The 26,978-nt window shown below is 54.7% G+C and overlaps 1 protein-coding gene across 6 annotated transcripts in view; it reads left to right on the top strand.

The window, feature by feature from the left end:
• The window catches only part of NEURL1 (neuralized E3 ubiquitin protein ligase 1), a 76,918-nt gene extending 50,541 nt beyond the window's left edge, over nucleotides 1-26,377 (top strand). For 5 of the 6 annotated variants that reach the window (XM_057308756.1, XM_026494044.4, XM_026494042.4 and 2 more), the window contains 5 exons: nucleotides 6,428-6,669; nucleotides 7,093-7,414; nucleotides 19,258-19,947; nucleotides 23,310-23,456; nucleotides 23,909-26,377. In XM_057308756.1, the coding sequence (XP_057164739.1) occupies nucleotides 6,428-6,669; nucleotides 7,093-7,414; nucleotides 19,258-19,947; nucleotides 23,310-23,456; nucleotides 23,909-24,147 (1,640 nt within the window). In that variant the 3' untranslated portion in view covers nucleotides 24,148-26,377. Of the gene's footprint in view, nucleotides 1-703; nucleotides 797-1,805; nucleotides 3,387-6,427; nucleotides 6,670-7,092; nucleotides 7,415-19,257; nucleotides 19,948-23,309; nucleotides 23,457-23,908 lie in introns of all 6 variants that reach the window. The other variant, XM_044382084.3, reaches the window with a different exon arrangement.
• The last annotated feature ends 601 nt before the right edge of the window (nucleotides 26,378-26,978 follow it).

Below are 26,978 nucleotides of genomic sequence, written 5' to 3'. Positions count from 1 at the left end.
TGGGATAAGATAAAACCAGAGTGTCTGGCCTCCCACTGGGCTGAAAAGAGCTGGTCATCTCCTACAGTAGTGTTTATGGCTTTTATAAGAGAAAATAAGACCGTATGTTGGGATCAGGTGTTCAAGTTTGCAAAATTCTTTCACATCTATAAACTCCCTGGGTCCTCACAACAACCTGGAGAGGTGGGCGGGGCAGCTAAGATGACCCTATTTTGCAGAGAAAAAAATCAAGGTCCAGAGAGGTGAAGTGACTTGCCCAGAGTCACACAGCAAGTCTGTGGAATGGCCAGGGTTTGAACCCACGGCCTCCTGACTCCAGGGCTCATGTTCTTTGCCCCCTGACCCCCATCGTCCAGGAAGTGAGACAGGCCTCCTTCATAGGAGATACAGATAAGCATGCCAGCACTGGGGGTCAGGGTCACAGACTCAGAACAAGGCGGTCCTGAACACGGCGAGAGTCCATGTTGAAAGATGGATGGGATTTGGAGGGGTGGAGGTGGGGGGGGGCAGGGAAAGAAGTTATGTGGCGGGGAGGGGGGAATAGCTTGAGCAAAGGTGTGGAGGTACAAGAACACGGATCAATGTCAGCAGCATTAATAATTATTATTGTAATATAATAAGTATTAATAAGCTAATCGTCTTAATTATTAATATAATTATTAGCTGTTATATAGCATAATAATTATAATAATCATCATTATAGCAACCACTTACTGGGTTAGTTTTACATACATCATCTCGTTTAATCCTGACAAGAATCGCATGAAGAAGGTCTGCCATGACCCCCATTTTACAGGTGAGAAAAGCGAGGCTCCAGAGGTCTCACAGTTAGTGACAGAGTTCAGATTGGGGCTCTCTGGCTGGGTAACTTCACTTCTGAGGACCCGTGTCATCGTGGCACTGGGGGCAGCTGTCAAGTCGCATAGAGTTTGGTCATTGTTGTTAGTATTGCTCTCTCCCTGTCTCTCCTTGGCAGCCCAGCTCTCAGCCCAGCCTGGGCATCCGGGGTTCTGCCAGGATGGTTCTGGGGCAGAGCTGGGCGGGGGCAGTGAGGAGGTCACTCTGGAGGCTGCATTGTGTCCTGGCATCTCCCCCTGGGACCTCCCCAAGAGGCAGGAATGTGGTCCGAGCTGGCTGAGGGTCACCTGGAGGGCTGGCCAGGCTTGTGTCTGGCACCTCATAAATGCCCAGGAGGAATGGGCTCTGGGGGGGAGTTTCCATTGTGTCAGCAGCAGCCTCGCCTGGGGAGGGGGGTGCCCCCACTGTGCCTCCCGAGAAGCTTGTAAACCTGTCACTAAAGGGGGCCTCCCTGAGAGCTCTGGTGGGAGCCAGATGGTGAGACTGGGGCTCCCCCCAGGACCCCTGGCTGTTGGGGGAGTAGTGTCCCAGCATCTGAGGCCCTTTGCTATGGCTGTTCCCTCAGCTGTGACTGGCCAGAGCCTCCTCCACGCAGCCTTTCCCCACTACAGTTGCCATCTTGGACTCGTGGGGAAAATGGGCTCTAGTATTAGATGCTGAGTAGGGTAAAGGACCCCTACAAGCAGCACTGGAAGATCAAGGTTCACGTCCCCGCTCTGCCACTTAATTGCTGTGTGAGCTCAAGCAAGTTGGTTAACCAGTCTGAATCGTAACTTGTCCATAGAATGGAGACCTTAAAGGTCATAGTGTCTGTTGAAGTGCAGAGAGGGAGCCCTTTTGGATGGTGTAGGGAAGAAGCCTTGCCCCCAGCTGCCCCTCTGGCCCTTGATACCAGAACTGTGCTCAGGGTTGATTCTCATTCTGCTTTCTCTCCTTCCTTTCCCCAGACGATAATGCCAGCTGAGGCGGAGCAGGAAGATGGCGGGCAAGGACAGCAGGGGTTGGGGAGGTAGCAAACACCCTGGCAAGGACCACCATGTTGGATGCCTGAGGGGGCATTCTTCCTCTTGTAGTCTGTGTGAATGGCGCCCCCTGGAGGCATGCAGGGAGGGCCTTCGTGGCTGTTACTGGTGGCCCTGGCCCTTGTTTACAGAGAAGTGATGAGGCCGGGCCAGGGCCTTGAGGGCAGGGAGGACGGGAGCGGGCAGAGCCCAGGGATGTCTAGTTCTCAGGTGGGATTGGCTGGTTGAATGTGGGGTGCTCCAAGATTCCACTGGGGTCCGGGAACATGGAGAGTTGGTGGGCTAGGGTCAGGAGTTCAGCTGGGGGCCTGCCAAGTGGCAGGAGACCATGGTCACTTCGAGATACCCAGCAGGCCAGAGAGGGTTTTCACATCATCTCCACAGAGGTGGCTCGGTGGGCGTTGATTACTCAGAGCTGAGTGCAGAGAGAAGGGGCTGAGGACGGCTCTGGGGACAGCCTCGGGAGCCACACGTGGGCAGGAAGAGGCAGGCGCGGGATTTTGAGTCCAGGAGTCAGTGAAGGTACTTTGTAGCGGCCAAAATGCTCCTCTCATATCCATTTCAGAGGCTTGAGGCTGAGAGTGGCAGGCCCAGCCAGGCTTCGGGGTCCACATCCTCGGCACTGCCTGCCGTGGGTTGATGGGGGCTGCGGTGGTCAGAGCTTCCAGCCTCCCTTTCCTCCATCTCAGGGGAGACCGGATTTGTTAGTTGTTGTTGCTTTTGAGGTATTATTTGTAGACCGTAAAACTCATCCTTTTAAAGTGTATAGTTTGGGGAGTTCTGACAAACGTGCAAGTTGTGTGAGCACTGCCACAGTTAAGGTATAGAACATTTCCAGCACCATAAAAACTCCCTTTGTGCCCCTGTGTCTTTCTCGTCCCCAAACTCCGGTACCCACAGATCTTCTGAGCTCTGTAGTTTTGCCTGTTCCAGAATGTCCTACAAACGGCATCCGAGCGTAGGTAGCCTTTGAGGCTGGCTTCTTTCACTCGGCGTGGTTTCGAGGTTCCCCATAGCTCGTTCATGGTGATCGCAGAGTGGGGTGCCTTGTGTGCGCGTGGCACGTTTTATAGCCGGCCGTGTAGGAGGGCAACGTAGGCAACATGGTCTGTGTTTCTGTGTGTTGGTGGCCTACACACGTGTATCCTGAAAGCAGTGTGAGCAGAATGCCGCGTCCCCCCCGCCGTGTGCTACTCGGAATGGTTTTACGTGGCACATGGAGGAACGTGCTCCCCCGTATATTACCAGTCGCAAGTATATTTTAATGTGCATTTGAAAGAATGTGTCCAGCACACCAGACCCATGCTGTCTTGGCGATTAACGCTTCATGGCTAAGCCACAGGCCTTGCCACTGGACTGCCTGCGTTCGACTGCTGGAGCCTCTCTGTGCCAGCTGGGTGACTGTGGGCAAGCCACTCCATGTCTCTGACGCTCAGATCCTTCATCAGTCATATGGGCTAGTGATGTCCCTCCTCCCTATTAGAGTTTGCTGTGAGGCTGAAACCGGTAAGTGTATGTCAACTCCCCGCTCAGGGCCGGGCATCCAGAAATGGCTGCCGTTATTATTAGATGTGGATGGCCCATGTGTGCTGGGCGTGTGTCTTATGCTGCTGTTTCGTTCATCCCTGTGGACATGAATATGTGTGTGTGCATGGTACGTGTGTAAATGTGTGATGCCTGGCCCAAGGGGTAGGGAAGGGATAAGTCTAGGTCTCCTCAGGTCTGGAGTCCCTGCATGTGCCCACAAGTGTATGTGTGTGTCGATGAATGTGCCTTTTTGAGGCCACATGTCTGGGTGCTCATTGTGTCCCCAGGGTCCAGGGTTTCCATAACCTTCCTTCTCCATCTGTTCTGCTGTCAGCCAGGGTGGCTGGGTCTGTGTTACCCTTGCCCACCCCAAACCCTGCCTCATGGAAGGGAGGCCTGGGGGAATGGTTCTCCCAGGACCTGGGTCTCTGGCCTCTGGGAATCTCCACCATATTTGCCCAGAGCCAGCATTTTCTCGGTCTTTATGCAGGAGCCTAGGACCCCAGCCAGGATGGGTGGGAAGGAGAAGAAGCATTTCGAAGGAAGCTGAGGTCCTGCCGTTGGCCCATGGATTCCGAATGGAGGTTGGGGAGGAATCCCATGGGAGAGGCTGTAATCAGCTGCTGGACTCAGCAGGTTTAAAGAGCTGCTTTATGGAGGTGTATCGACATACGCTCCGCACACGTGTTTAGAGTGTAGAGCTGGGTGGCCTTTTACATGTGTGTACACCCGTGAAATCCTCACCACGATTCCCATGGTGAACATACCCATCTTCCCAAGCATTCCCTTGTGCCCCTTGGCAATCCCTCCCTCTCCCCCACCACCCCAGGTGACCTCCAGTCTACTTGTTATCACTAGCCCTTAGCGTGCATTTCCTAGATGGGGACAAATGGGACAGGGTGTAGGCCGGGGGGGTGGGTGTTAAACGGAACAGAGGCCCTGCAGTTACTCCATGGATTGTGTTTGCTTATATTTTAAAAACTGGCTTATTTCACTCAGCATAATTATTTTGAAATTCATCCATGTTGCCACTCACATCGGTAGTTCGTCCCTTGTTTACTGACGAGTGATATTCCATTGTATAGCTGTACCACAACCTCTAATCCATTTACCCAGCCGATATTTTTTGAGACCAGCAGTCAACCTGTGCCTGAGGCTGGTTTGATCCCAAAGGGCACCTCTCCCAGGCAGGCCACCTGTAGGTTACCTGTGGCCACGCTTTGCCCTTCATCCCAACCGTCCCCTTCCCTGGAATGATCTCCCCTGCTCTGCACCATCCAGGGGCCACCAGCCTCTTCTGGTGTCCTTCCCAGACTGACTGGGTCTCCTCTGAGCAGTCCCAGCCTTCATTTCTTGGTGGCTTTAAAGGCCTTGAGCACTGTTCTGTGATTCCAGTCTTTTCTCTTTAGTGAGAGCAAGGGGAGCTGCTCCTGTTCCAACCCCGCCTCCCATGCACAGGCTGTCTGGCTGGCCATGGACCATGGACACTGCTGTCGGGGGCCCTTTGGGAAGAAGGAAGCAAAGATGCAAAGTGATGCAAACATGGCCTGGGCCAAAGTCTGGGTCTTCGCAGCTCAGGACACTCCTCTCTCCATCTCTCCTCCCTTCCTGTCTTCCTCTCCTTTCTGGAAAGCTCTCCTCCTCTTTAGGGAGTAGAAGACTTCTGAGCAGGCCTGGTGCTGACTGAGCTTTCTGCATTATTAAATCACTGCCTTGGAGGAACCAAACTTTGACACATCCTAGAAGGCCTCTGTCACATTCTGTGGTTTTCTACTTCCCTAACCCCATCTTCCCCAGCCTCCATGTCTCTCTTTCCTCAAGTTGATGGCATAGGGCAGGGGCTGCCCTTCCTGATGGACAGGACACAGATCTTGGGGAAGAAATGAACATCTCTCCTTGTTCCCAGCTGCCAAGACTACATTAACACCACCAGTGCTGCCGATACATGGCTTAGAGCTCCAGCTACTCGTTGTGCCGGGGCAGGGAAATGACTTCCCTAAGGTCACACAGCCATTAGTGACAGACACAAACCACCTGACACCTCGGCCGTCTTCTTTCCTCTCTCTGCCCTTTCTCCTGGACACCAACCTCACATGCTTGTAACGTGCCTTCCCCTGGACCACGCCCTGTGCTGTACTCTGTCCCATTTTGGGGTATGGTAGAGCTCTCTGCAGAAGAAAGCAGCTTGCCTCCCTGGCCAGAGGTTCCTGAGGCGACCCGAGTTCCGTTAGGAAGCCTGGGTGCAGAGGCCCACCTGTGTGCAAGATGTTGTGGGCATGGGCGGTGCGAAGCAGGGAGGCGGCCTGGGGTGGAGGGGGATGGCCCAGAAGGAGGGAAGCGGCCAGGTCCTGGGGCCCACCCACCCTGCGGGTCTCCAGGGCGTCTCCAAGGTCACGTGTTCACTGAGGCTCAGCCTTGTCACCAGCTCCCCTGCCCTCTCCTCCTTCTCCGCTCTTCCAGGAGGCCTTCCTGAGAAGTGAGCTGCCGTTCTGTCCTTTCGGCACTAATCACTGCCTGCCATTCTTATCGTGATTCCTGTGTATATCCTATTTCCTTTCCTGGACTGTTGTGAGAAAGGATCCATGTATGTTTCATGCCTGTATGTCCAGTGCCTAGGACGGGGCTTGGTATTCAGTAGATGCATAATGAATATTTATTGAATAAAATAAATGAGTGGCAGGGCATGGTGGTGGATATTGGTAGTAAATGCTGATCTATCACAAAGGTGGGAGGTGGGAGGTAGATGGTGGGAAATACTGGTGAGTAGCGGTAGCTGGTAGTTGGTGGTGGGAGGTGATGGGTAGAGGACCAGGGCCAAAGGTGATGGATGCCACACGGTGGTAGGTGGTGAAGGCGGCAATAGCAAGAGATGGTAGCAGGAAGATGGTGCCAAAAGGTGCCCGTGGGTGCGTTGCGATGATGGGGGACGTCCTGGGCCGTGGGCAACTTCTGTGCCCCCCCCCACCGCCGCTCTGGGGGTCTCTGTCGCACTCTCGACATGGAGGTTTGTTCCTTTGCAGACTCCATCGGGGGCCCCTTCCCTGTCACCTCTCACCGATGCCACCACAAGCAGAAGCACTGCCCTCCGGCGCTGCCCGGCGGGGGACTCCCGGCCACACCACTCCTCTTCCACCCGCACACCAAGGGCTCCCAGATCCTCATGGACCTCAGCCACAAGGCCGTCAAGAGGCAGGCCAGCTTCTGCAATGCCATCACCTTCAGCAACCGCCCGGTGCTCATCTATGAGCAAGTCAGGCTGAAGGTGGGTCCCCCTCCCTGCTCTCTGCGCCTCTCCTGGGCCCCTGAGCCCTCTCGCCCAGCACTGCCTTCTGTTCCGGCCCTTGTAGCACCCAGCCCTTCTCTTCCTCTGTGCTGCCACTTCTGCTCTTCCTCACCCCTCCTCGTGCTCTTCCCTCTTCCTTCTCCTTCCTCAACCTTCCCCGTGGGGCACAGAAGGACTGGAGGAGGGGTGTGGCCAGGGGGACCACAAAGGGTCAGCAGACAGTGGGAAGGCTCCCAGAGGAGAGAGAGAGGAGGCCGGCTGGGCGGTGTGACTCCCCGGGGGAAGTCTGCCGGGGGCGGTCTACTGGGAAGGATGCACCCCCTCCCTGTCGGGCCCCGGCGGGGGAGAGGAGAGGCCGGGCGGGGCAGGGGGTTCCTTCTGAGGCCCTCTTTTCCCATCCAGATCACCAAGAAGCAGTGCTGCTGGAGCGGGGCGCTGCGGCTGGGCTTCACGAGCAAGGACCCGTCCCGCATCCACCCCGACTCGCTGCCCAAGTACGCCTGCCCTGACCTGGTGGCCCAGAGCGGCTTCTGGGCCAAGGCGCTGCCCGAGGAGTTTGCCAACGAGGGCAACATCATCGCTTTCTGGGTGGACAAGAAGGGCCGTGTGTTCTACCGCATCAACGACTCAGCTGCCATGCTGTTCTTCAACGGGGTCCGCACGGCCGACCCGCTCTGGGCCCTGGTGGACGTCTACGGCCTCACGCGGGCCGTCCAGCTGCTGGGTGAGTGCGCGCTCCCTGCGCCCCTGAGGTGCAGACACGCCTCCGGGATCCCCGGGGTCTGGCTGCTCCATCTCATCAGGCATGGGGACCCCTTCCCCACTGGCAGGGCCCCCGGGCCAAGGGAACGCGGGGACAGCTCGGGGGAGCCTTCGCATGCCCTGCAGAGCGCCCCCGTCCTTCACGCCCACAGCTGGGGCGAGGGGCTCCTGGGTGAGATTCCTGCCATCCAAGGGCCCTCGGGTTGTGCCTCTGAGCAGCGCGTAATCGTCATCCTAAACGGCAGCCTCACAGACTCTCCACCTCCAGGAAGTAATGAATGTTAATCATCAAAACCTACAGCGTAGTGAGGACTTAGCACGGGCCGGGCACTTCGTTCTTGCTGCTCTCATAGCCACCCGGGAGGCAGACTCCGTTAGTGGGTCCGTGGAGGCGAGACTGAAGCTCAGGGAGGTTGAGTCATTGGCCCGAGGTGCAGCAGGTGAGTGGGGGAGCCAGCACACAGTCCCAATGAACCCCTGACCCCTGGGCTCTGCAGCCCCCCAGGAGGCCCATCCCCATCCTAATACTTCCTGCAGGATGTGAGTGAAAGGGTAAGAGGGAGAGCCGAAGGCTCTAGGGTGGCTAAGACTTTTCTGGCTGCCTCTGGGTGCCCAGTGTGAGTAGGGCGGCTTCAGGGGAATGAGAGGGCATTCATCCTGGAGGAGGTAAGGAGGAGCATCAGAAGGCAGCCTGGGGTGCTTAGGTGCCAGGCTTCCTGGCGAGGGCACATGTGACTCTAAAGTGCCAGGGCTGGAAGGGGCCTTGGAGGGTCTCGGGCTTCCTAGGGTCACACACTGAGTTGGTGGCTGAGGTGGGACTAGAATCCAGGTCACCTAAGTCCCACTCTGGGATCGTTCTCAGCTTGCTCGCTTGTGCATGTGTTGGCAAGTGTGTGTGTGCGCGCCTACAGAGACTCTGGGTACACATCGGCTCATGGGCGAAGTGGCTGTGTCTCCAGGCAGAGCTGGCAGAAGCCTCAGCTTTCCCATCTATGAAATGGGTTGGTGGGAAGATGAAGGGAAATTCAAGAGGCTGTAAGTAAAGCGCCCCGCTCAGTCAGCGCTCAGCCTGTGCTTGCCATTCCCAGCTCCCATCCCTGCCCCCCTCCCTGCGGAGAAAACCACCATGGGCGCAGTGGAAAACCTTTTTTTTTTTCTTTTTTCTTTTTTTTCGTTCCTTTCTGGCTTCAGAGCCAAGAAACAGTGAAGCTCTTTTCAAAACACCTTCATTTGAGTAAAAAAGACAGTGAAAGTAAAAACAAATGAGTAATTGTCAGAAGCCTTTCTGTTGACTTCCAAACATCAGGAGGCTGTTTTTATTAATTAATAGTTTGGGAACTTTCTGTTTTTCAACTCAGTAACAGTGTTTCTACATTCACGTGGGTAAGTTAAGAGCCTGAAAGCAAGCAGGCTCTTCCAAGTCTTAGTAAGTGAGGAAGGGAGCCCAGGCTGCCCGAGAAGGGTCTGCTTTCCTTTCACTCTGTGAAATGGGTACTTATGTGGGGCCTTACCTGCTGGAGGCAGAAAGGGCAGTGGTTATGCCTCTGGGCTATAGAGTCAGACTGACCCAGGTGGCTCCTGGCCCCCCCTGCACTAGCTGCAGGGCCTCAGTTTCCTTATCTGTGAAGCAGGGGTAGGTAATAGTAACTGGTCTCAGGGTTCTTCTGAAGGCTTTAGGAGCCGGGTTACGCGAGGCAGCTGGCATCTAGTAGGTACTCAACAACCGTCGGTCGTCCCCACCCACCCCGGAGAGGGAGAAGCTTAACCCAAGATTCGAGTGAGCACCTTCCGGCTGCGCTGATATCCTAGGGCCTCGCTCTTCCAGGCCCTGGAGTTCCAAAGCCTGCGTTTGTGAAGAGGTCGTGAATACTATGACTTAGCCCAGGGCTGGGCCCCGTGGTGGGAGACAGAAGTGTCCCAGCTCTTAAAAAAAAGGTGTAGTCTTGTTGGGAGGGGGGTAAGGAAATAGGGGCAGCATTCCTTCTTTCCCCTTTCCTAGCAAAGAATGCCTTTTCCTACAGTCCCCAAAGGTCAAAAATCCCACTCTGGCATTAAGGCCCAGCTCAAAAGCCACCTCCTCCCTGAAGCCTTCCGGAGCTGAGTTCTCTTCTCTGTTTCTTGTGTCCCACCGCATGATGCCTGTGTTTTTCTCAGCGCTGAGGCACTGGCTGAGTTTTGGTCCGTCCATAGGCCTTGCACAAATCGGGGAAGGCTTTGAGGGTGAATCCATGTCTTTCCCTGCTGGATTTCTCTCCAGAGGAGAACCTTGTGTTTATGGGGGCTCGGCAGGGAAGAGTGGAGGGAAGGGTGGAACTTGTTAGATGAAGGAAAGCGGTGGGGAGTGGGGTAGACCCAGCCTTGCTCGCAGACAGCACAGCCTCACTGCGAGATTAGGGAGACAAAGCCAGCACTCCAGACTCAATCGGGGCATAACCCAGGAGAAGACAGTAAATTGTTTAGTGCTGTGGTCATAGATCCTTTCCATCTGCTGAGATGGTTTCCATCCAGCTATCTCATTTAACCCCACAGCTGGCTCTGGACAGAGTGTTTGTCATCCCCATTTGTCAGGGAGAAAATTGAGACCCATGGAAAGCTTGGCTTGCCCATGTGGGGATATGGCAGGGCTGGGATTTGACCTGGGTGTTCTGATGCCAGAAGCGGTCCCTTCCCCAATAAAGCTCCAGTGCGTTTAAGTATGGAAGGAGGCAGTCGGTCAGAGGAGGTGGAGGTCAGTGAGGGAGGATGGAGTCCAGGAAGGCGTCTTGGAGAAGGGGGCTGAGGCTGGGCCTAGAAGTTCCAGGAAGGGCTGGAGAGGGGGTGGTGAAGGGGACATGGCAGGTGAGATGGGGCTTCTAAACCTCAGGGGCCTAGAGAGTGGCCTGGAGAGTGATCTGCTGGGGCACAGCCCAGGAGGTCTCACCAGGCCCAGCCCTGTTACCCCTCTTGGACTATAAATGGGTTTTCACCCAGTATTTTCAGTTGCGTGTGGCTCTTTCAGCAGGCTCCTCTCTGTACCTTGGGTAAGGCCGAGGCCCCAGCAGATCCCTGTCTGAGCTATAAATCACCGTAATCCCTGGGTGTTTTCAAACACTGATGATGGCCCCTGAATTCAATTAGCAGATTAAAATATCTCTTTGTTTTGTTCTTCCTAAAATGATTTCTTTTTTGTGTAAAAACAAGAGATATTCATCCAAGATATTTTCAGAGGTAGGCACACTGCTCTATGCCCTCATTCGGTGGCCTCCCCTCTGGGATGCACTTACTGCCCTATATAGTCCCAGGGTCAGTCTCCTTCCCTGTCCTCCTCACTGCCAACCCCCCAGCCTCCCACCACCGTGGCTCGGATCCCCCCAGTGCCTTTGGCTTTCCCTGCGCTCCCTCCTCAGCCAGCTTTGACTTTCTCCATCCCCTGAGAGGTCGCTCTTTGCCTTGGCAACACTGAAGATGGGCTTTCTTTCCTGAGGCGATTGCCCCCCAAACCAGTGTCTCATCTTTAGGGACTTCCTGCTAGGCCTGACCCCTCCCTTCCTTCTTGTCTCTGGGACCCATGGCCCAAACTCTCCAAACCTGTTCTTCAGATCAGAGATATCCTGAGGTACCTGCACCTAGCAGATGTGCAAGTCAGGCCATGGACTGTTTGGCTGTCTCTCCTGAGAGAGTGCAGGCAGGGGCTGGGGTCTGTCCCTGAGTGACAGCTCCAGGGGGGTGCCCCATCCCACCCCCCACTGCCCTTACATAAGCCAGGCCCACTGGCGCCCACACCGTGGCCCCTGCAGGCCTGCCTTGTGCCTTCCAGGGTCCCTGATCTGCTGGAGTTCAGGAGGTCACCTCTTGCCTCGGGGTGCCCTGGCCCAAGCCTGGGCTGGTATTTCCAAGAATAACAGCTTCCTACCTCCAGGAAGAGGGACATGCCAGCAACCAAATAAACACAAGTTTTATGGGGTGATTAATACTTGGAGAGATAAGCTCCTCTCCCAGTTTTTCAAGGTCTCCGTGCTCCTTTCAGAAACGTTGGCTCGGGAAGAGCAGCTCTGTGGGTCCCGGAAGAAAGCTGGTGAGCCAAGGCTTCACCTATAGGGTCTCTTGATACCCCTGTGTGCCCAGCACAGCCTAGGTACTGTGCGGGGGCGGGGGGGACACAAGAATGGAAAACCCAGCCCCCTCCTTGAAGAATGTTTATTTTGGGGGACACACCATCTAACTGCTCGGAGGAGACCTAAATCCAATTCTACAGGAAATGTGGCTGAAGAGTAAGACCGTGTGTCGGGGGTGGTACAGCTGGGGAGCAATCCAGGACTTTCTGTAGGAGATGAGTTTCGAGTCAGGAGCCAAACAAGGTGAAACGAAGGGACTGACTGGGGAGGAACAGTTCGGGCCGGACACGAAGGGTGTGCATAGGCACGAAAGTGGGAAATCAGCCGTCAGGGAACAGAACTTTCAAGGGAGGGAGCAAAGTGAAGAGGTGGTAGGTGACTTGGGGAGAAGGAGGTGTGTACAGGTGGGGGTGTGTGCAGGCACCACAGGGGAGAGAGCCATGAAAGCAGAAAGTTTCTGGTGGCTTCTGTGCTGTCAAGTCTTTCCAAAGGAGAAGATGTGGCCCAGAGATGGGAGAGGGCCTGCCCAAATTCTCGCAGCTAGTCAGAAGCCGGGCTGGGCCTGGGATTCCTATCTCCCAGGCTGAACTGGGCGTCAGGTCAGTGTGAGAAGACATCACCACATCAGAATGGCCGTGGCTGAGCTCAGGAGGGCATTAGGGGGCCACTGAGGGTGGGCTCCCAAGGGCTCATGGCATTCTGCTTCATCCCAACCTGGGCAGAGGTTCCCCAGCCCTGATAATAGCCTTGCCTCCTGAGGAGGGAGACGTATGGAGACCCTCGGGGAGGGCGGCTTTCGGAGAGGCAGGCTGCTGCTGGGCGGGTGTGGGCTGGTGGGCCAGCCTGGCTTCCCTGCAGTGAGGAGCCTGGGTCCACTCTGGAGATAAGGCCCTGGGTCAGGTCTCCCGTTCAGGGTGTGGCTCGGCCCGGCGGCACGAGGAGTGTGAACCGTGCTGGCCGGCAGAGGACCGCACTGCCATCTGGGGTTTCCGCTTCCCAGGCTAAACCAATATTTACCTTCAGCTGTGGCTGCCAGGGGCTGAGAGGCAAATATTAGTTTAAGGAGGCCGAGCGATGCTCTGGGGCTGGGGGAAAGGGCTGAGGATGCTGATGGCGATTTCTTCCTTTTCGATAGTTTTCATTTCTTCTTCATTAAAATAAAATTTTGTTGTTCCTCCTGCCTCAGAGACACCAATTCTGCTAATGATATCAGAGTTCAACACCAAGCCCTCCCCTCCACCAGGAAGCCTTCCCTGACCCCCCCTGTTCCCATGACCTTCCTTGCTCCTGATCACCTGAGGCACGTGGAGGTCTAGGTGGCACCAGTGGTTCCGCGTCACGTACTGTCCTGCTCCTTAAGAAGATAGCTTAAATCCTTTATATATATCATAAAGAAAGTTATTATTGTACCCATTTTGCCGATAAGGAAACAGGTTCAGAGAGGTCTGATAACTTGCCCAAGGTCACACAGCTTGGGAGAACTGGGCCTTGGGCCCAGGAGCGTGGGCTATATTACTTCCTAGGTTTTCTAAATAGGAGTCTACCTGGTCCCCCTGCTAAGTCTGGGTACCTCCCCAGGGTGGGGAGTTGGCCGTCCTACATCTTCCAGGGTGGAGCTCGTGAGAGCTCAGGGCGTCAGGGATCAGCTGCACATGCTGGGCACAGATAGGTCACCAGAGCCCCAGCAGTGCTGGCCGGGGAAGTGGGGGGTGCCCAGCAATCCGCTTCAGCGGTGAGTCGGCCTGCTTCATGGTTCTCTGAAGGCGCCTGAGGGCTTCGTCTGGTTCTTTTGTTCATAGTGCACTCTGGTTTTTTGGTTTTGTTTTGTTTTAACCAGAATGAATATATGAAAAGTGCAATCATATATGATTAGCAATATTAGACTGTTTCTAATATCCAGAAATGGCAGTTTCAGATTTTCCACCTAGTATCTCTTTGGCTCAAGACACAGTTTTGAGGAGCTTAGAGAGAGCTGGGGGGCCCAGGGCAGGGCGTGTATAGCAGAGGAGCTGGGGCCTTGCCGTATTGGGGACAAAGCCCTCATTTCAGAAGCAGGAGACTTGATTGAATCAAGACTTGACATGACTCAGTAGCTGTGAGCAAGCCTTCCAGCCTCTCTGTGCCCCAACTGCCCCATCTGTCATTTGGACATAATTATACATGTGCCATTTACCTCTCAGAGTCTGTGAGGCTCATGGATGTGTAAAAGTGTTTACACAAATGGCAAGGGCTGCTGTTCGTAGGTTAAAAGGGAATACTTAATTTAAAAATCCCACCAGATAGACAACTCCCAAGCCAGTCCTCTCCTTAGAAGAGGAAGCCTTGAAACCAAGTCCCTGTATCTGGGTGAAATTGAAACCATGCTGTCTAAATTGTTTCTTGGAACAAGATCTATGGTTCTCCGGCTGGGTTCCTTGGAACACTGGGGTTCCAGAGGCATCTTTGAGGCAGCTGAGTTGGCAGCTCTGTGGCCTCCTCTTGGACTTCAACCAGAGCTTTTGGTTCTGTTGGACAAAAGGATTTAACAGCTTAAAAAAAAAAGTTTGAGAACCACAAGACCAGATGAGTCTAAGAATCTATATGTCTAAGATTCTCTGTCTTGAAGATTCCAAAAATCTTGGAGTCTGTGACTCCAAGTATTTCTGGGACATTCTACCCTTCCCTCCATGAGCCTCACAAAGTATTTGTTTCTCCTAGCTTTCCTGTGGTTGGGTTTATATGGAGAGGGTGGAGGTGGGTGTGGGTTTCCAGGGTGCTGCCCAGAGGGGTGGAGAAATCCCTTACCCGTCCAAGCCATGTCCCCACCCTTGGGGCTCCTTCCCCTGCCCCATGCCAGGTGCTGACCAACAGGAGGATGTTTATGGAGACAGTAAATGGGCCAGCAACGCCTTCCAAACAGCGGCCGGCAGGTGCTCGCTAGCCGGCCTGCTGCCGCGGGCCAACCCATGGCTAAAGATTAGCCAGCGTTCCGGATGTGAGAATCTAAACCAACAAGACTCGGGCTGATGGCAAGCTCTGCTTCAAAGGAGCCCCTTGCTTGCCCCCGAGGGCCTCGGCACCAGTGCCCAGGCCCTGCCTTGGTTGCCCTGCGCTGGCTGGCAACATGTGGAAGGGCCCAGTGGGTCCCTGGCCAGAGCTGGCCCCGTTGCCCTCAGTCTGGACCCTCCTCTCCTCCCATCCCTTCCTTTCCTTTCTCCCCCTGGCCTTGCTCAGATTGTTCTCCGGGAATTTGCTAGTGCAGTTTTCCCACTGAGTGCCTCTCACTTCTGTCTGTCAGTCCAAACTCTCTTGTCCTTCAGGGCCCAGGTCAAATCTTGTTTCTTCCAAGAGGCTGTCTCTGACTCACTGTGAAACAGGACGGGGACCTCAGCCTCTGTCGGAGAGCATGATCCCAAAAGGGACATTTACCCTAAAGAAGAGAAGGCTCAGAGGGGGCGTCAAGGGGTGGATGTGGGTCCCCTCTGGATCCGTGCAAGGACAGCTTTTCTAACAGTTATAGTTGTTCAGAGATAGCAGACAGATAGCTTTGGGATGTGGTGAGCTCCTTGTCCCCAGGGGCATTCTAGGCAAGGCTGGGTGAGAACTTGGCAGAGAGATGGATTTCCTCTAGAGGCATTAAGAATTTTGTAAGGAAATTACATTCAAATATTTTCATGCCTCCAAGCTTTGACCCCCCCACAGCCTACTGGCTTCTTGGGGCCCAGGTGCTGGCTTCTCCTCTCTAGCCACTGCCGAGGCCTGGGCACACAGCGGGTCAGTGAGTGGGTGACCCGAGTACTACCTTGATGGGAGGAAACCCGTGCCCTGGCCTCGCTGCCCTTGTGGGGCCTGGTTTCTGCCCTGGCGCAAAGGATCTGTTCCGCGGGTGTGCCCCCCCACCCCCGCCCCGGGCCAGGAGCTGAAGACTGACAAATTCCTTCCCGAAAGAGGGGACACTGAGAGGGGAGCCAGCTGAGCAGCGTCTCCTGTGGCCTTGTGCCACTCCCCACTCCGGGTCCCAGCATGAACACCTCCAAAGTGGCAGCCGTGTGTCCCAGGCCCGGATGGTAGAGCTTGTTGCTTCCGATTGGGCCGCCCCATTGCTTGGGGTTACAGGTTGCCCTCTGCCCTTTCTCCAAGCTGTGACGCTGGGCTGGGGTTGGTCCCAGGGCACTCTCCCGTGGCTTTGGGGGCCTGGATCCTTCCTGGCTTTCGGTCAGCTCTGACCTCTGCTGCCCCTTCTGCACAGGGCACCCTGCCCGGCCCCTCCGTCTCCAGTGTCGTCTATTTCCGGGGACACCGAGGGGATGGTTATTTTGGAGCTTGCTGGCGGCCTGCGGCTGCTGCTGACCCTGAGGGGCGGCCTGGCTGGGAGAGGACATACTTGGGCTGGGCACTGGCCCCGGGGATTCCATTTTTAGCTGTTTCCCAGCATCTCCTGTACCTTTTCTCCCAACTCCTTCAAGATTTCAAGCAAGGCCAAAGGGGTCATTTTTCTGCCCCTCCTCCTCTCTCCCTACCCCCTGCTGTTTCTCCTTCCTTCTCTTCTTTCTCCTCTAATCTCCACGTTGTAGCTTCTCCTGATGTCATTCATGACGGGTGTGAAGTCCTACAATCAGGTGCAGAATGTTCGTTGCCTGGTGCAGGGGACCTGACTTTGGTTGACAAACAACCTGAGTAGGCACCGGTGTCTGAAGTTATCAAGTACCTAGGTCCCAGGGGCTCCCTACCCTGCCTCCGACCCCCACGTCATCATCACAATACAGTTGTGATTACCCCCATTCTCTAGCTGAGTGACCTGAGGCTGGGAGGCAAGTTGATTCAAGTGCTGGCTTGGGCATTTAAACCCAGGCCTGTATCCCCCCAGAGCCCATGCACTTTCTTCTGAGCCCTGGGGCATGTAAACAATAACAGAGGCTCATATTAACCTCGTGATTATTACTCTCCTAGGTGCCCTCTGTAGCTTACCGCATTTGGACTTCACAGCCTCCCTTCTGAGCGGAGTATTAGAACGCAGATTTTATTCATCTTAGTAAATACTGATTTCACGGCTGAAGAAGAGAGGCCCAGGGAGGTTAAGCTATTTATCTAAGGTGACATGACCAGGAAATGGTGCAACCAGGATTTGAACCCAGGCTGAGGACTTCAAAATCCTTATACTTAACTGTGCTTGTATTCTGCCTACCAGTATACGGATTTGGGTTACTAAAAACTCCCAAATGCTCTTAGGTTACATTATGAGAAGTACAGTGTAAATGTCAAGGGAGGTGGTGGCCACACTGTGCCTTGAGCTAGTCAGGGCACATCTGGAGTACTGAGTCTGGTTCTGTTCATTGTCTAAGAGATGGGAAGGTGTGTGGTGAGTCTGAGTATTCCCTAAGGGAAGTTGTTTTCTCCACGGGGCTGCCCCAGAAGGTAGTATTGGCACAGAAGGACATTGAAGCTGAGAACTAAATCTATCCAAGATATCCTTGGATACAGGGAGGTAGATTTCAGTCTAAGAGAAGGAGTCGCTTTCTTAGAGGAGCTTAGCAGTGGCTCGGGTCTGGGAGGCCCAGTAGCAGGCATATTCAGGTACAGAAGGACCACTGAACGGGCAGAGCTCAGGGGAGCACACATCCAACCCCATTCAGAAATCTGTGTTCACGGTCTGGCCAGCTCCATGGGCCCTGGGCTGATTGTCCTGAGTGTGTGTGGGGTGGGGTGGGGAGAGGAGTGTGGGGGTGCACATGTGTGCGAGCCCTGTGACAGACTTCTTCCTATAGGCTCTGACTGGGCATCTCTGAACCTTTTTTGTTTTCTAGTCACCCTGCTGTCCCTGTCCCTTCCTCTCCATCTCCAACCCTGGAGTCCTCTAGGGCTAGTGCCTGCAATTCCTGAAGGGTGGGGAGCAGGGGCTGTTTCCTGGGGCCCCCAGTCAGCCCACAGCCTGTCCCAGGTCCCCACGACTGTCTCTCAGGCCTCCTCCTCCTGTTCGGGCCTCCTTGCCTCTGCCTCTCTGCAGCCCCCAGCCTCCCTGCACCATCACTGTCACAGAGTCAATTCCCTGGAATAATCGCATTTTCCAGTTGGCTCCCTCCTTCTTGCCAAGCATGATGCTGGGAAATCCCAACCAGCCAGGCCCCAAGAGGCTTCTCCAGAGAGGCAGGGGGTTTGGGGGAAGGGCCCAGCACCCTCTCCTTGCTGGGGCCCTAACAGCACTGTTCCTAGAAGGGGCAGGGGGAGAACAAAAACAAGGAGCCTTTAGAGACTGTCTCTAGATTCAGCTGGAGCTGAATTCTGGCCTCAGCTGCCCATAGCAGTCCAGTCCTCCAAGCTTTGCTTTCACACTGAACACCCCAGCTATCCTTACCCAGGTCTTGGAGAGAAAGCACAGATTCTCCCTTGGGGAGGCTCGGAGAAAAGGCTCCCAGGGAAGGATTGGCCCATGATGTGGTCTACAGTGGCACTAGCCAAATCTGGGGACTATGAGAGCTTGAAAGCGAAGAATGTGATGTCGGGAGTTGGACAGACCTTGCTTCAGTCTTGGATCTGCCACTTGGTGGCTGTCACACCACATCTCTGAGCTTTATCTCCATAATGGGAACACTTCCATGGATGTTTTAAGGATGAAATGCAGGGGTAATTCATCATGCATAACTTTTATTATAAATGATAGGACTCCATAAAGTAGGACATAGCACAGCCATTAAAAAAATATGGTGTTGGAAACATGGTTATTGGCATGGAAGGGTGTTCGGGACATAGTAAGTGGAAAAGCTAGTCTTGAGAAGGAAATCTGTATAGCAGTGTTCTTAGCCTGGAGTCCATGCCCATGGATGGCTTTATGGGATTCACAGATGTCCTGAAATTATCCACAGAATTTAGGAAGAATATGTGTTTTTCTGAGGACATAGGTCAAAGTTACCACATTTTCAAAGAGATTTGTTACCCATAAAAGGTTAAAAAGTTTATATAGCATGATTTGGTTTTCGTATAAGTATCAGAAGAATATATTGGGGGGGGAAAGCTGGAAGGTCCTCACCCAAGTATTAAGAGTATTTTTCCCCGGATGGTGGGCTGAGAGGTGATTCTTTTTTCTTTTTGCTGAACTGTCTTTTCTACAAAATAGTCTTACTTGTATGATTAAAAAGAGAAAAGGGTTGATTTCCAATGAAGTCACTTTCAAAAGGAAATCCTGGATAAATTTACTTAAGTTCTCTCAGCCTCCGTGTCCTTCTGCTCCAGAGGATCTATTGTTAGGATAAGATGAGACAACTTATGCCAAGAGTTCTTCTGGGGAAGTGGGTTCCCTCTGACCTTCCAGAGGGGTAGGATGTCCGCAGTGCATTCAACAAATATTTACTGCTGTTGACTCAAGTGCTCAGCGCTGTTTTAGCTGCTGGGGATCAAAACGGAGGGCCCAGGAGTTAAGTTAATAATTAATAATAACAACAACAACAACAACAACTTTCATAAGCGTGCCATGTAGAAGGAATGTTTTTAATTTCTGTGTCCCTCCTTCCAGCGCTGATCCTTTGCTTAAACAAATAGATGTCCAGCGTAACTTTGTTTCTAACCCTAAGTTTGTTTCCCCGACCCTGCGCCCGCCTCTTCCGTGCCGTTCACGAAGCCGTCGGTATTTCACGGCGCAGCCGGAACGGCTGGCGGGAGGAAGCGCGCAGGTTCCGGGCCGGTGCCCCGGCGTGGCCCGCGTAACGGTCGCCCTGTCTCTCCCCCTCCCTGGCCGCAGACAGCGAGCTGGTGCTTCCGGACTGCCTGCGACCGCGCTCCTTCACCGCCTTGCGGCGGCCGTCCCTGCGGCACGACGCCGACGAGGCGCGCCTCTCCGTGAGCCTGTGCGACCTCAACGTGCCGGGCGCCGACGGCGACGAGGCCGCGCCAGCCGCCGGCTGCCCTATCCCGCAGAACTCGCTCAACTCGCAGCACAGCCGCGCGCTGCCCGCGCAACTGGACGGCGACCTGCGTTTCCACGCGCTGCGTGCCGGGGCGCACGTGCGCATCCTGGACGAGCAGACGGTGGCGCGCCTGGAGCACGGGCGCGACGAGCGCGCGCTCGTCTTCACCAGCCGGCCCGTGCGCGTGGCCGAGACCATCTTCGTCAAGGTCACGCGCTCCGGCGCCGCGCGGCCCGGCGCGCTCTCCTTCGGCGTCACCACGTGTGACCCCGGCACGCTGCGGCCCGCGGATCTGCCCTTCAGCCCCGAGGCCCTGGTGGACCGCAAGGAGTTCTGGGCCGTGTGCCGCGTGCCCGGGCCTCTGCACAGCGGCGACATCCTGGGCCTGGTGGTCAACGCCGACGGCGAGCTGCACCTCAGCCACAACGGCGCCGCGGCCGGCATGCAGCTGTGCGTGGACGCCTCGCAGCCGCTCTGGATGCTCTTCGGCCTGCACGGAGCCGTCACGCAGATCCGCATCCTCGGTGAGTGCCTCCCCCGACGGCCCCTCCGGCAGACCCAGCACCGTGCCTTTCCTGGAGGCCCGGCCCATCCGGGAAATCGGGGAAAGAAAAGAGGGCCAGTGCGCCCGCCCCACTGCCTCGTGCGGTCTTGCCACCGAGTCCCGGGCACCGAAATGAGTCCTGGGCCGGACTCCATCGGCTAGGCCTTGGCCTCCAGTCTCACCAGACGCATCCTGGGGGCGGGCAGAAAAGTGTGGATCACTGAGTTTCACTCCCAGACTCTGATTAACCCGTGTCCCCACAGATGCATAAACAGACCAGTGACCACTTAAAAATGAGAAAAAAGGTTTTCACCAGCAATTAACTTTCTGAGGCTCAGTTTCCGTTTCTCCGAAATGGGAATTAAAGTGTCTGCCTCTTAAGGATTGCTGTGGGTCTGGATAAGAAAGTTTGGTATATCGGTAGCCAAGGTGTTTGTGCAGCGTGGTGCCTGGGTTGGGAGCCGATGGGGAATCTCTTGAGCAGAGGGCCTTGGAGACGATGGGGTTGCAGAGGTCTGGGCCTTTCTTTCCTGGGTTTGAATGGACAGAGTTTGAATGGACTGGTGTGTGGCCTTGTGAAAGTTACGTTTCTCAGAGTGTTCTGTGAGAAAAAGTGGGGGATTCTTTACTGCAGAACTTCTCAGAGCCTTTAATATGCAGTGTGAATCTTTAAGGAGGGGGGTGGTGGTGGTTATGGTGTACAGCTTTTTCTAAACTAATTTGACCAGAAATCTTTTTTTCACAAAGCATCTCCAGGGACCTCTGTTTCCCCAGAGTGCACAGGTATTCATACTTTGCAAGAGCTGGCCTTCTAATCAGCTGCAGTAGACTGGGCTAGTTCCATTAGATTCTCTAGGAGGACCTAGTACAGATTTTTGAATCCCACCTGCAGAGATTTTGATTCTGTAGATGTTGGATAAGTCCTGGGCATCTGAATTTTTTTTTAAGATTTTATTTTTAGAGAGAGAGGGAGAGAATTCCAAGCAGGCTCCTGATGCGGGGCTTGATCTCATGACCCTGAGATCATGACCTGAGCTGAAATCAAGAGTCGGAGGCTTAACTGACTTGAGCTAGTCAGGCACCCCTCTGAATTCATTCTTTCTTTCTTTCTTTCTTTCTTTCTTTCTTAAAAAAAATTTTTTTTTTAAAGATTTTATTTATTTGACAGAGAGCCAGTGAGAGAGGGAACACAAGTAGGGGGAGTGGGAGAGGAAGAAGCAGGCTCCCAGCAGAGGAGCCTGACGTGGGGCTCGATCCCAGGAACCTGGGATCACACCCTGAGCCGAAGGCAGATGCCCAACGACTGAGCCACCCAGGCGCCCCTGAATTCTTTATTTAAGCAGGTTTGCTTGGGCAAGTTTGGAGACCTCTGGGCTTCATAGCCCCGTCTTAGGCCTCACACCCAGGAGGGTGATGTGTGTATGTGAGTGTGTGGTACGCTCTAAGATTGGTATGTCTGTGTATAGGCACACGCGAGTGAGTAAATTGTGCGTATTTGTGTGTATAATGCTGTTGGTGATTGTGTGTTAAGAGTTTGTGAAATCAGATAAAATAAGTGGGGACTTCCTACTCTGGAAAGAGACCAAATGAGGATGGAGTGAAAAAAAATTTGAAAAGGAATGAAAAGAAATAAGGCAAGATGTTAAGAAGTTATGATTGAGGAAAGATAAATCAGGAAGGAATGAAATCAGGAAAGAAGTTGGGGTAAAAATTCAGGATGGGATAAAAAGAAATCAGACTGGGTGCAGAAAAAAAATCAGGCTGAGGTAAAAAACAAACAAACAAACAAACTTGGCTACATTCACTGGGAGCCACTGCTCCTCAGATGAAGGGGACTGCATGAGGGGCGGTACCGTCCTGCCCCAGCACCACCTAATAATAGATGAGTAGATGAGTAGAGTCACCCAGATATATGCTAAACAATGTGTGCCAAGCAGAGTGCACCTGCGCTGTAGGAGAACTGGGCTTCTCAGGCACCACGCTGGTGTTTGGGGATCCTGATGGACTGCAAAGGAAAAACAAACCAGTGATGGTGCGTGAAGGGTAATTATTTACCTTACAGAGGAGTGCTGTGCTTCGTGGAAGGCCTAAATGAACTAAGAATGGAAGGATATTTCCTTTACTCCAAAACTATCGCTAGTTTCATACTTAATGACAAAACATGAGAAGCATTCTCATTTAAGTCAGGAATATGATAGGGGATGCCTGACCGTATTGTTCTGGAAACGCTAGCCAGTGCAGTAAGGCAAGAAAGGTAAATAGGTGTGAATTTCTGAAAGAAGATGCTAATTTACTTGAAAACTATTAACATCAGAGAAACCCTGTGGACATCTAATGCATATTCTTAGAGACAGTGACTATTAACTGAATTAGAACATCTAATGATAGAAGGATCTCATGGAGCACTGATGTGTAGGGCAGTATGTTTGAGCCTGTGGGAGAGTCACAGGTGAACACGATTTCCTGCTCTCCGGAAGCTCATAGTTCACCTGGGAAAACAAAGCTGCGTACCTGGGAAAAGAACAAGTAAGAGCCCAGCTCGGTGGTGGTTTAGTCCCATGTACGTGGTGTGTGTGGCTGGTCAGTGCAAAATAAAGTAATGTGGTTTGTGGGGGTGGTCAAAGCTCCCCAGAGGAGGGGGTTTGAGGACAGCCCCAAGGGGCTCCCTGGACAGTTAGGTCTTTGGGGGCTCTGTGGGTCTCGTTCTCAGTGTTGTGTTTACACAATGGATGGTACCTGGTTGGTGCCTAGTATCTTGTTGAAGGGAGGAGTGAGGGGGGCGGAGGAAGAAAAGAAGAAGGTGAGGAGAAGAGTGGAAGAGAAGGGAGCGAGGGAAGGAAGGAGGGAGAGAATGTAGCACAGAACGAGCTTGGGAGATGCTGAAGGGCATCTGAAAGGTGCCAATGCAGGGGAGACAGTAGGTGATATCTGGGGGCGGTGACGGAGAGAGCACAGGGCTTGGAACAGGAGGCTCAGGCTAGGGCTGGAAGGGCCATGCTAGGCAGGAGGAGGGGGACTGTTCTCTGGCATGGGAAACCTTGAAGGTGAGGATGCATAGGAAGGGTGGAGGTGGGATTCCAGGCAGAGGGCTTGTTTGGAGACCGCTGGTGCAGTAACACCAGAGCCTGTAGTGGCTCTCCAGTTTGTAGGTGGAGACGGAGAGCTGGGGCAGGGCGCTGGGCCGCCTTATGGAATCCTGCCCTGAGCCCGCCCAGTGGCTGGGCTGTATGATCCTGCGTGTTGGCACTGTCTCTCCTGGGAACCTCTAGGAGGGGCGGAGACCTGAGCTTTCTCCCAGTAGGCCTCTCCGTGGCTAGCGCGTCCCTCCCTCCCCTTCCGCAGGCTCCACCATCCTGGCAGAGCGGGGCATCCCATCGCTCTCCTGCTCCCCTGCCTCCACGCCCACCTCACCCAGCGCCCTGGGCAGCCGCCTCTCCGACCCCTTGCTCAGCACGTGCAGCTCCGGACCTCTGGGTGGCTCTGCTGGCGGTAAGTAGGCTGGCTGCTCCCGTTCCGCGGTGTCCGTGGCAGACTCCCCACCCACAGACCCCCTGGCTGAGGTGGCCGTTGAGCCTCTGTGTCAGAGTTGGGCCCTGGAGGAGCTGCAGATTGGCTCAGTGAACCTTTGTTGGGTGGTGATTTCTGGAGTGAATCCCACCCTGTCCCCCAGCTGGGCACCTTTCTTCAGAGCACTTGTTAGCACACGGGGAAGACCAGAGGATACCTCAGAACGGGCCTTCCTTAAAAGACTCTGGGCCCCCTCCCTTCCTCTACCCCTCTTCTCTTTTCACTCCTCATGGGCACCCTGGCCCCTCATCGAGGCCTCCTTGCGCCAGAAAGTGGGTTGTCAAGGGAAACAGATCCCAATCAGTGGGGTGAGAGACAAGGGACCAGGGGGTTCTCTTCTCGTGAACTGCTGACTGGTATCCCCTTGTCCCCAGGGACGGCCCCCAACTCCCCAGTGAGCCTGCCGGAGTCGCCAGTGACCCCAGGCACAGGACAGTGGAGCGATGAGTGCACCATTTGCTATGAGCACGCAGTGGACACGGTCATCTACACGTGCGGCCACATGTGCCTCTGCTATGCCTGTGGCCTGCGTCTCAAGAAGGCTCTGCACGCCTGCTGCCCCATCTGCCGCCGCCCCATCAAGGACATTATCAAGACCTACCGCAGCTCCTAGCCCGTCGTGGCGCCCCACCCTGCACGCCTGCCTCCTCAGGCTTTGGCCCCACTCCAGCCGAGGGGCAAGCCCACAGGGCCCCTTCTTTTCTTCCTCATTTTGGAAACTCTTTCCCTTCTTCATTAAACATGGGAAACTGAGGCCCTCGAAGGTTTGGGAAGAAAGGGGCTATAAGGCAGGGAGGTGAGGGGCAGAAACAAATTGCCCAGCAGAGGGGAGGGGAAGAGTCCATTCTCTTCCTGTCTTTCCCTTCTCTGCACCCACTGTACCCTGCATGCCGAGGGGCTAAATGGGGGTCTCAGCCTATCCTAATCCTTCCCCATCTGGGGCAGATTGCTAGGAAGTCCTCTAGTCCACGTGGGAATTAGGAAACATGTCCCTTCCTCTGGGCAGATGTGTCCCTGAGCTAGGGCCTTCGGAGTATGGCCTGGACTCTCCATTTGTTCTCTCAGCCAGCTGTCCTTGAGCAGTGTACAACCTGCTCGACAGCAGCCCTAGGCAGGTAGCCCCTGAGCTGCTGCCTTACTCTCTGACCTGTACCCGCCTTCTCCTTCCTCTCTTCCCTGCCCCTCGGGCCTGGCAGCCAGGGTTAAGGCCAGTGGATACCTCTCACCCTGGGCAGGCAGCAGCCCCCATGTGATGTCCCTCTCCCACTCACCCAGGGTGGATGGACAGGCCGCAGAAGGCTGCAGGTTCTGGGTCTCTGACCCTGTGCCCTGGATGAGATGCAGAGGGCCCCCTCCTGGCCATAGCCTTTCTGCCGCCGTCATCTCGCCAAATGCAGCCGCCCAGGGACAGCCTCAGTGTGGGCTGGAGAGCAGCGTCCGTTTCCTGGCAGGGTCTCTAAGAGCAGTTTGCATCTGTGTTCTGAGACCCATCCTCCTGGATCTCAGTGCTGTCCTGGGCCTGGCTGATACTCTATAGTACCCCTGGGCAAGGCCAGGGCCCTAGAGTGGGGATGGGGGTGGGGTGCCCTGGGGTAAAACCAGCCTTTTTTCTTATTTTAATTTATTTATTTATTTGGTTTGTGGATTGGTTTTTTTCGGGGTGGGAGGATTGAGTTGCCATCCCCCAGACCCCTAGAAATGCTGCCCTGGTGTGCGGAGTGCCTGGCGAGAGAGGGCTGCAGAGGTCGTTATCACTCAAAATCTTCCCCAGGCTCCAGTCCAAAGTCCATAGCCATCTCTGCTTACCATGAATTAGAACTCCATAAAAGGGAAGCCTCCTGTCAAACTGTTCATTTTACGGATAGACACGCTGAGCCTCCTTGGTACCCTAGGGCTGGTGGGTCACCCAGAGCCACGAAGTGCCCTTCCTCTCCGGGCTCCAACATGTCAGGAGCTCCCCCTTCCATGAGGACATACAAAGTTGTGGGAAGGCTGAACGAAGGGAGCCCAGCTTGGGCCACGAACAGGGTAGGCCTACTCAGAGTAGGGGCGGGGAGGCTGTTCTTAGTAAGGCTTTTTACCCTCAGGAAAGATGAGGAGGGAAGGGGCCGGGTCCCGGCCCTTTTGGGTTATTTCTGGTTCCGGGGTGGCGTGCCCCCTGCCCCTGCTCTTAGGCTATAGTTGTCCTAGTCTTGCTGCCCTCCCCTGATAGGCCATGGGCTAGCACCCGCTCTCGAGAGTCTTGGCGTGGTCTCCTCCCAGCCTCCCAGCCCTCTGCCCTCTCTGATGGCTTTTCACGACCATCAAAGACTGCTGCTCCCTGTGGTTGGCGGACTATGGGCTGCTAGACCTGGTCACTGGGCAGCTGGGTGGCCCTGGCCGGGTCAGAGTCCTTCGCAGCCTCAGCTGCCACGTCTGTAAAATGATTGGGGAGGAGAGCAGACTTTGTGTGTCTCTTGGGAGTTCTTAGGTGCGGGGCTGCTATGGGGTGTTGGGTGGGACAGCAGTGGGAGGTCAGAATGCCAGGCCGGGCCTTTGTCTGCCCTTGCCTTGCAGTAGGCCTCCAGGACGTCATGGTTCCACTGTGGGTCTCCACTCCCTAGTCACTGACCCTGGAGACCCCTTCCGCGGGAGTGGGGTGGGGCGAGCCAGGTGGTGGCCCCATCCCATTAGGAGTCTTATCTCAGAGGCAAGGGAAGGTCTTCAGTGCAGGGGCTGCGTGGCCTGAGGTTTGGGGAGAGGAAGCCATCTGCGTCACTGTCTCTGTTAGTGCTGGGATAGTTGCTGCCTCCTTTGTGAACTTGGGTCGCTGTGATTGTGAATAAAGGTGATTTCGTACCAGCCTGAGGGCTGTGCTGTGCTGTGCTGTGTGGAGGGCTGGGGAGGGAGGGCCAGGGTGGGGGTGAAGGTGAAGGGTCAGGTATCAATAATAGGGGAGACTCCCTAGAGTGGGGGACTGGAGCATGACAGTCTAGACAGACTAGGGCTTGGACAGCAGGGGCCAGAATGCCAGGTGAGCCTTGTAAGTTGAAAGGGAGAAGCCAGTGCCTTTGGTGTCCTCAAATCCCTGGATCCATGAGGAGCAGTGTTTATTGGGGCTGAGGTGGGCCCAAACCTGGCCCCAAACCCTTGTGGGGTGGCACTGCCACCTAGGGGCTAATGGGAGGATAACAAATCCGTCACACAGGTCAGGAGGGGCCAATACTGAATGGGTGAAGGCAGCATAGAAAAGGGAGGCCTCTGGCCAGAGACCTTTAGAGAAACTTTCTAGATGTGCTGAGTATATCCGGTTGGCTGTAGAAGCTGGGAGTGGTGGAGCGGGTCCAGGCACAGTTTGGGAATCCTGCTCATTTGGTGGGGGGAGCATGCGTGCCTTCCTGCCCGCTCTCCTGGGACGATGCTCTGGTCCCTACACCAGGACGGCCCAGCCGTGTTTACTGGAGT

The sequence above is a fragment of the Ursus arctos genome, unplaced genomic scaffold (genome assembly GCF_023065955.2).
Source record: "Ursus arctos isolate Adak ecotype North America unplaced genomic scaffold, UrsArc2.0 scaffold_7, whole genome shotgun sequence".
Taxonomy (NCBI): Eukaryota; Metazoa; Chordata; class Mammalia; order Carnivora; family Ursidae; genus Ursus; species Ursus arctos.
The sequence above is the reverse complement of the archived record's forward strand: the minus strand, read 5'-3'. Positions and strand labels throughout refer to the sequence as shown.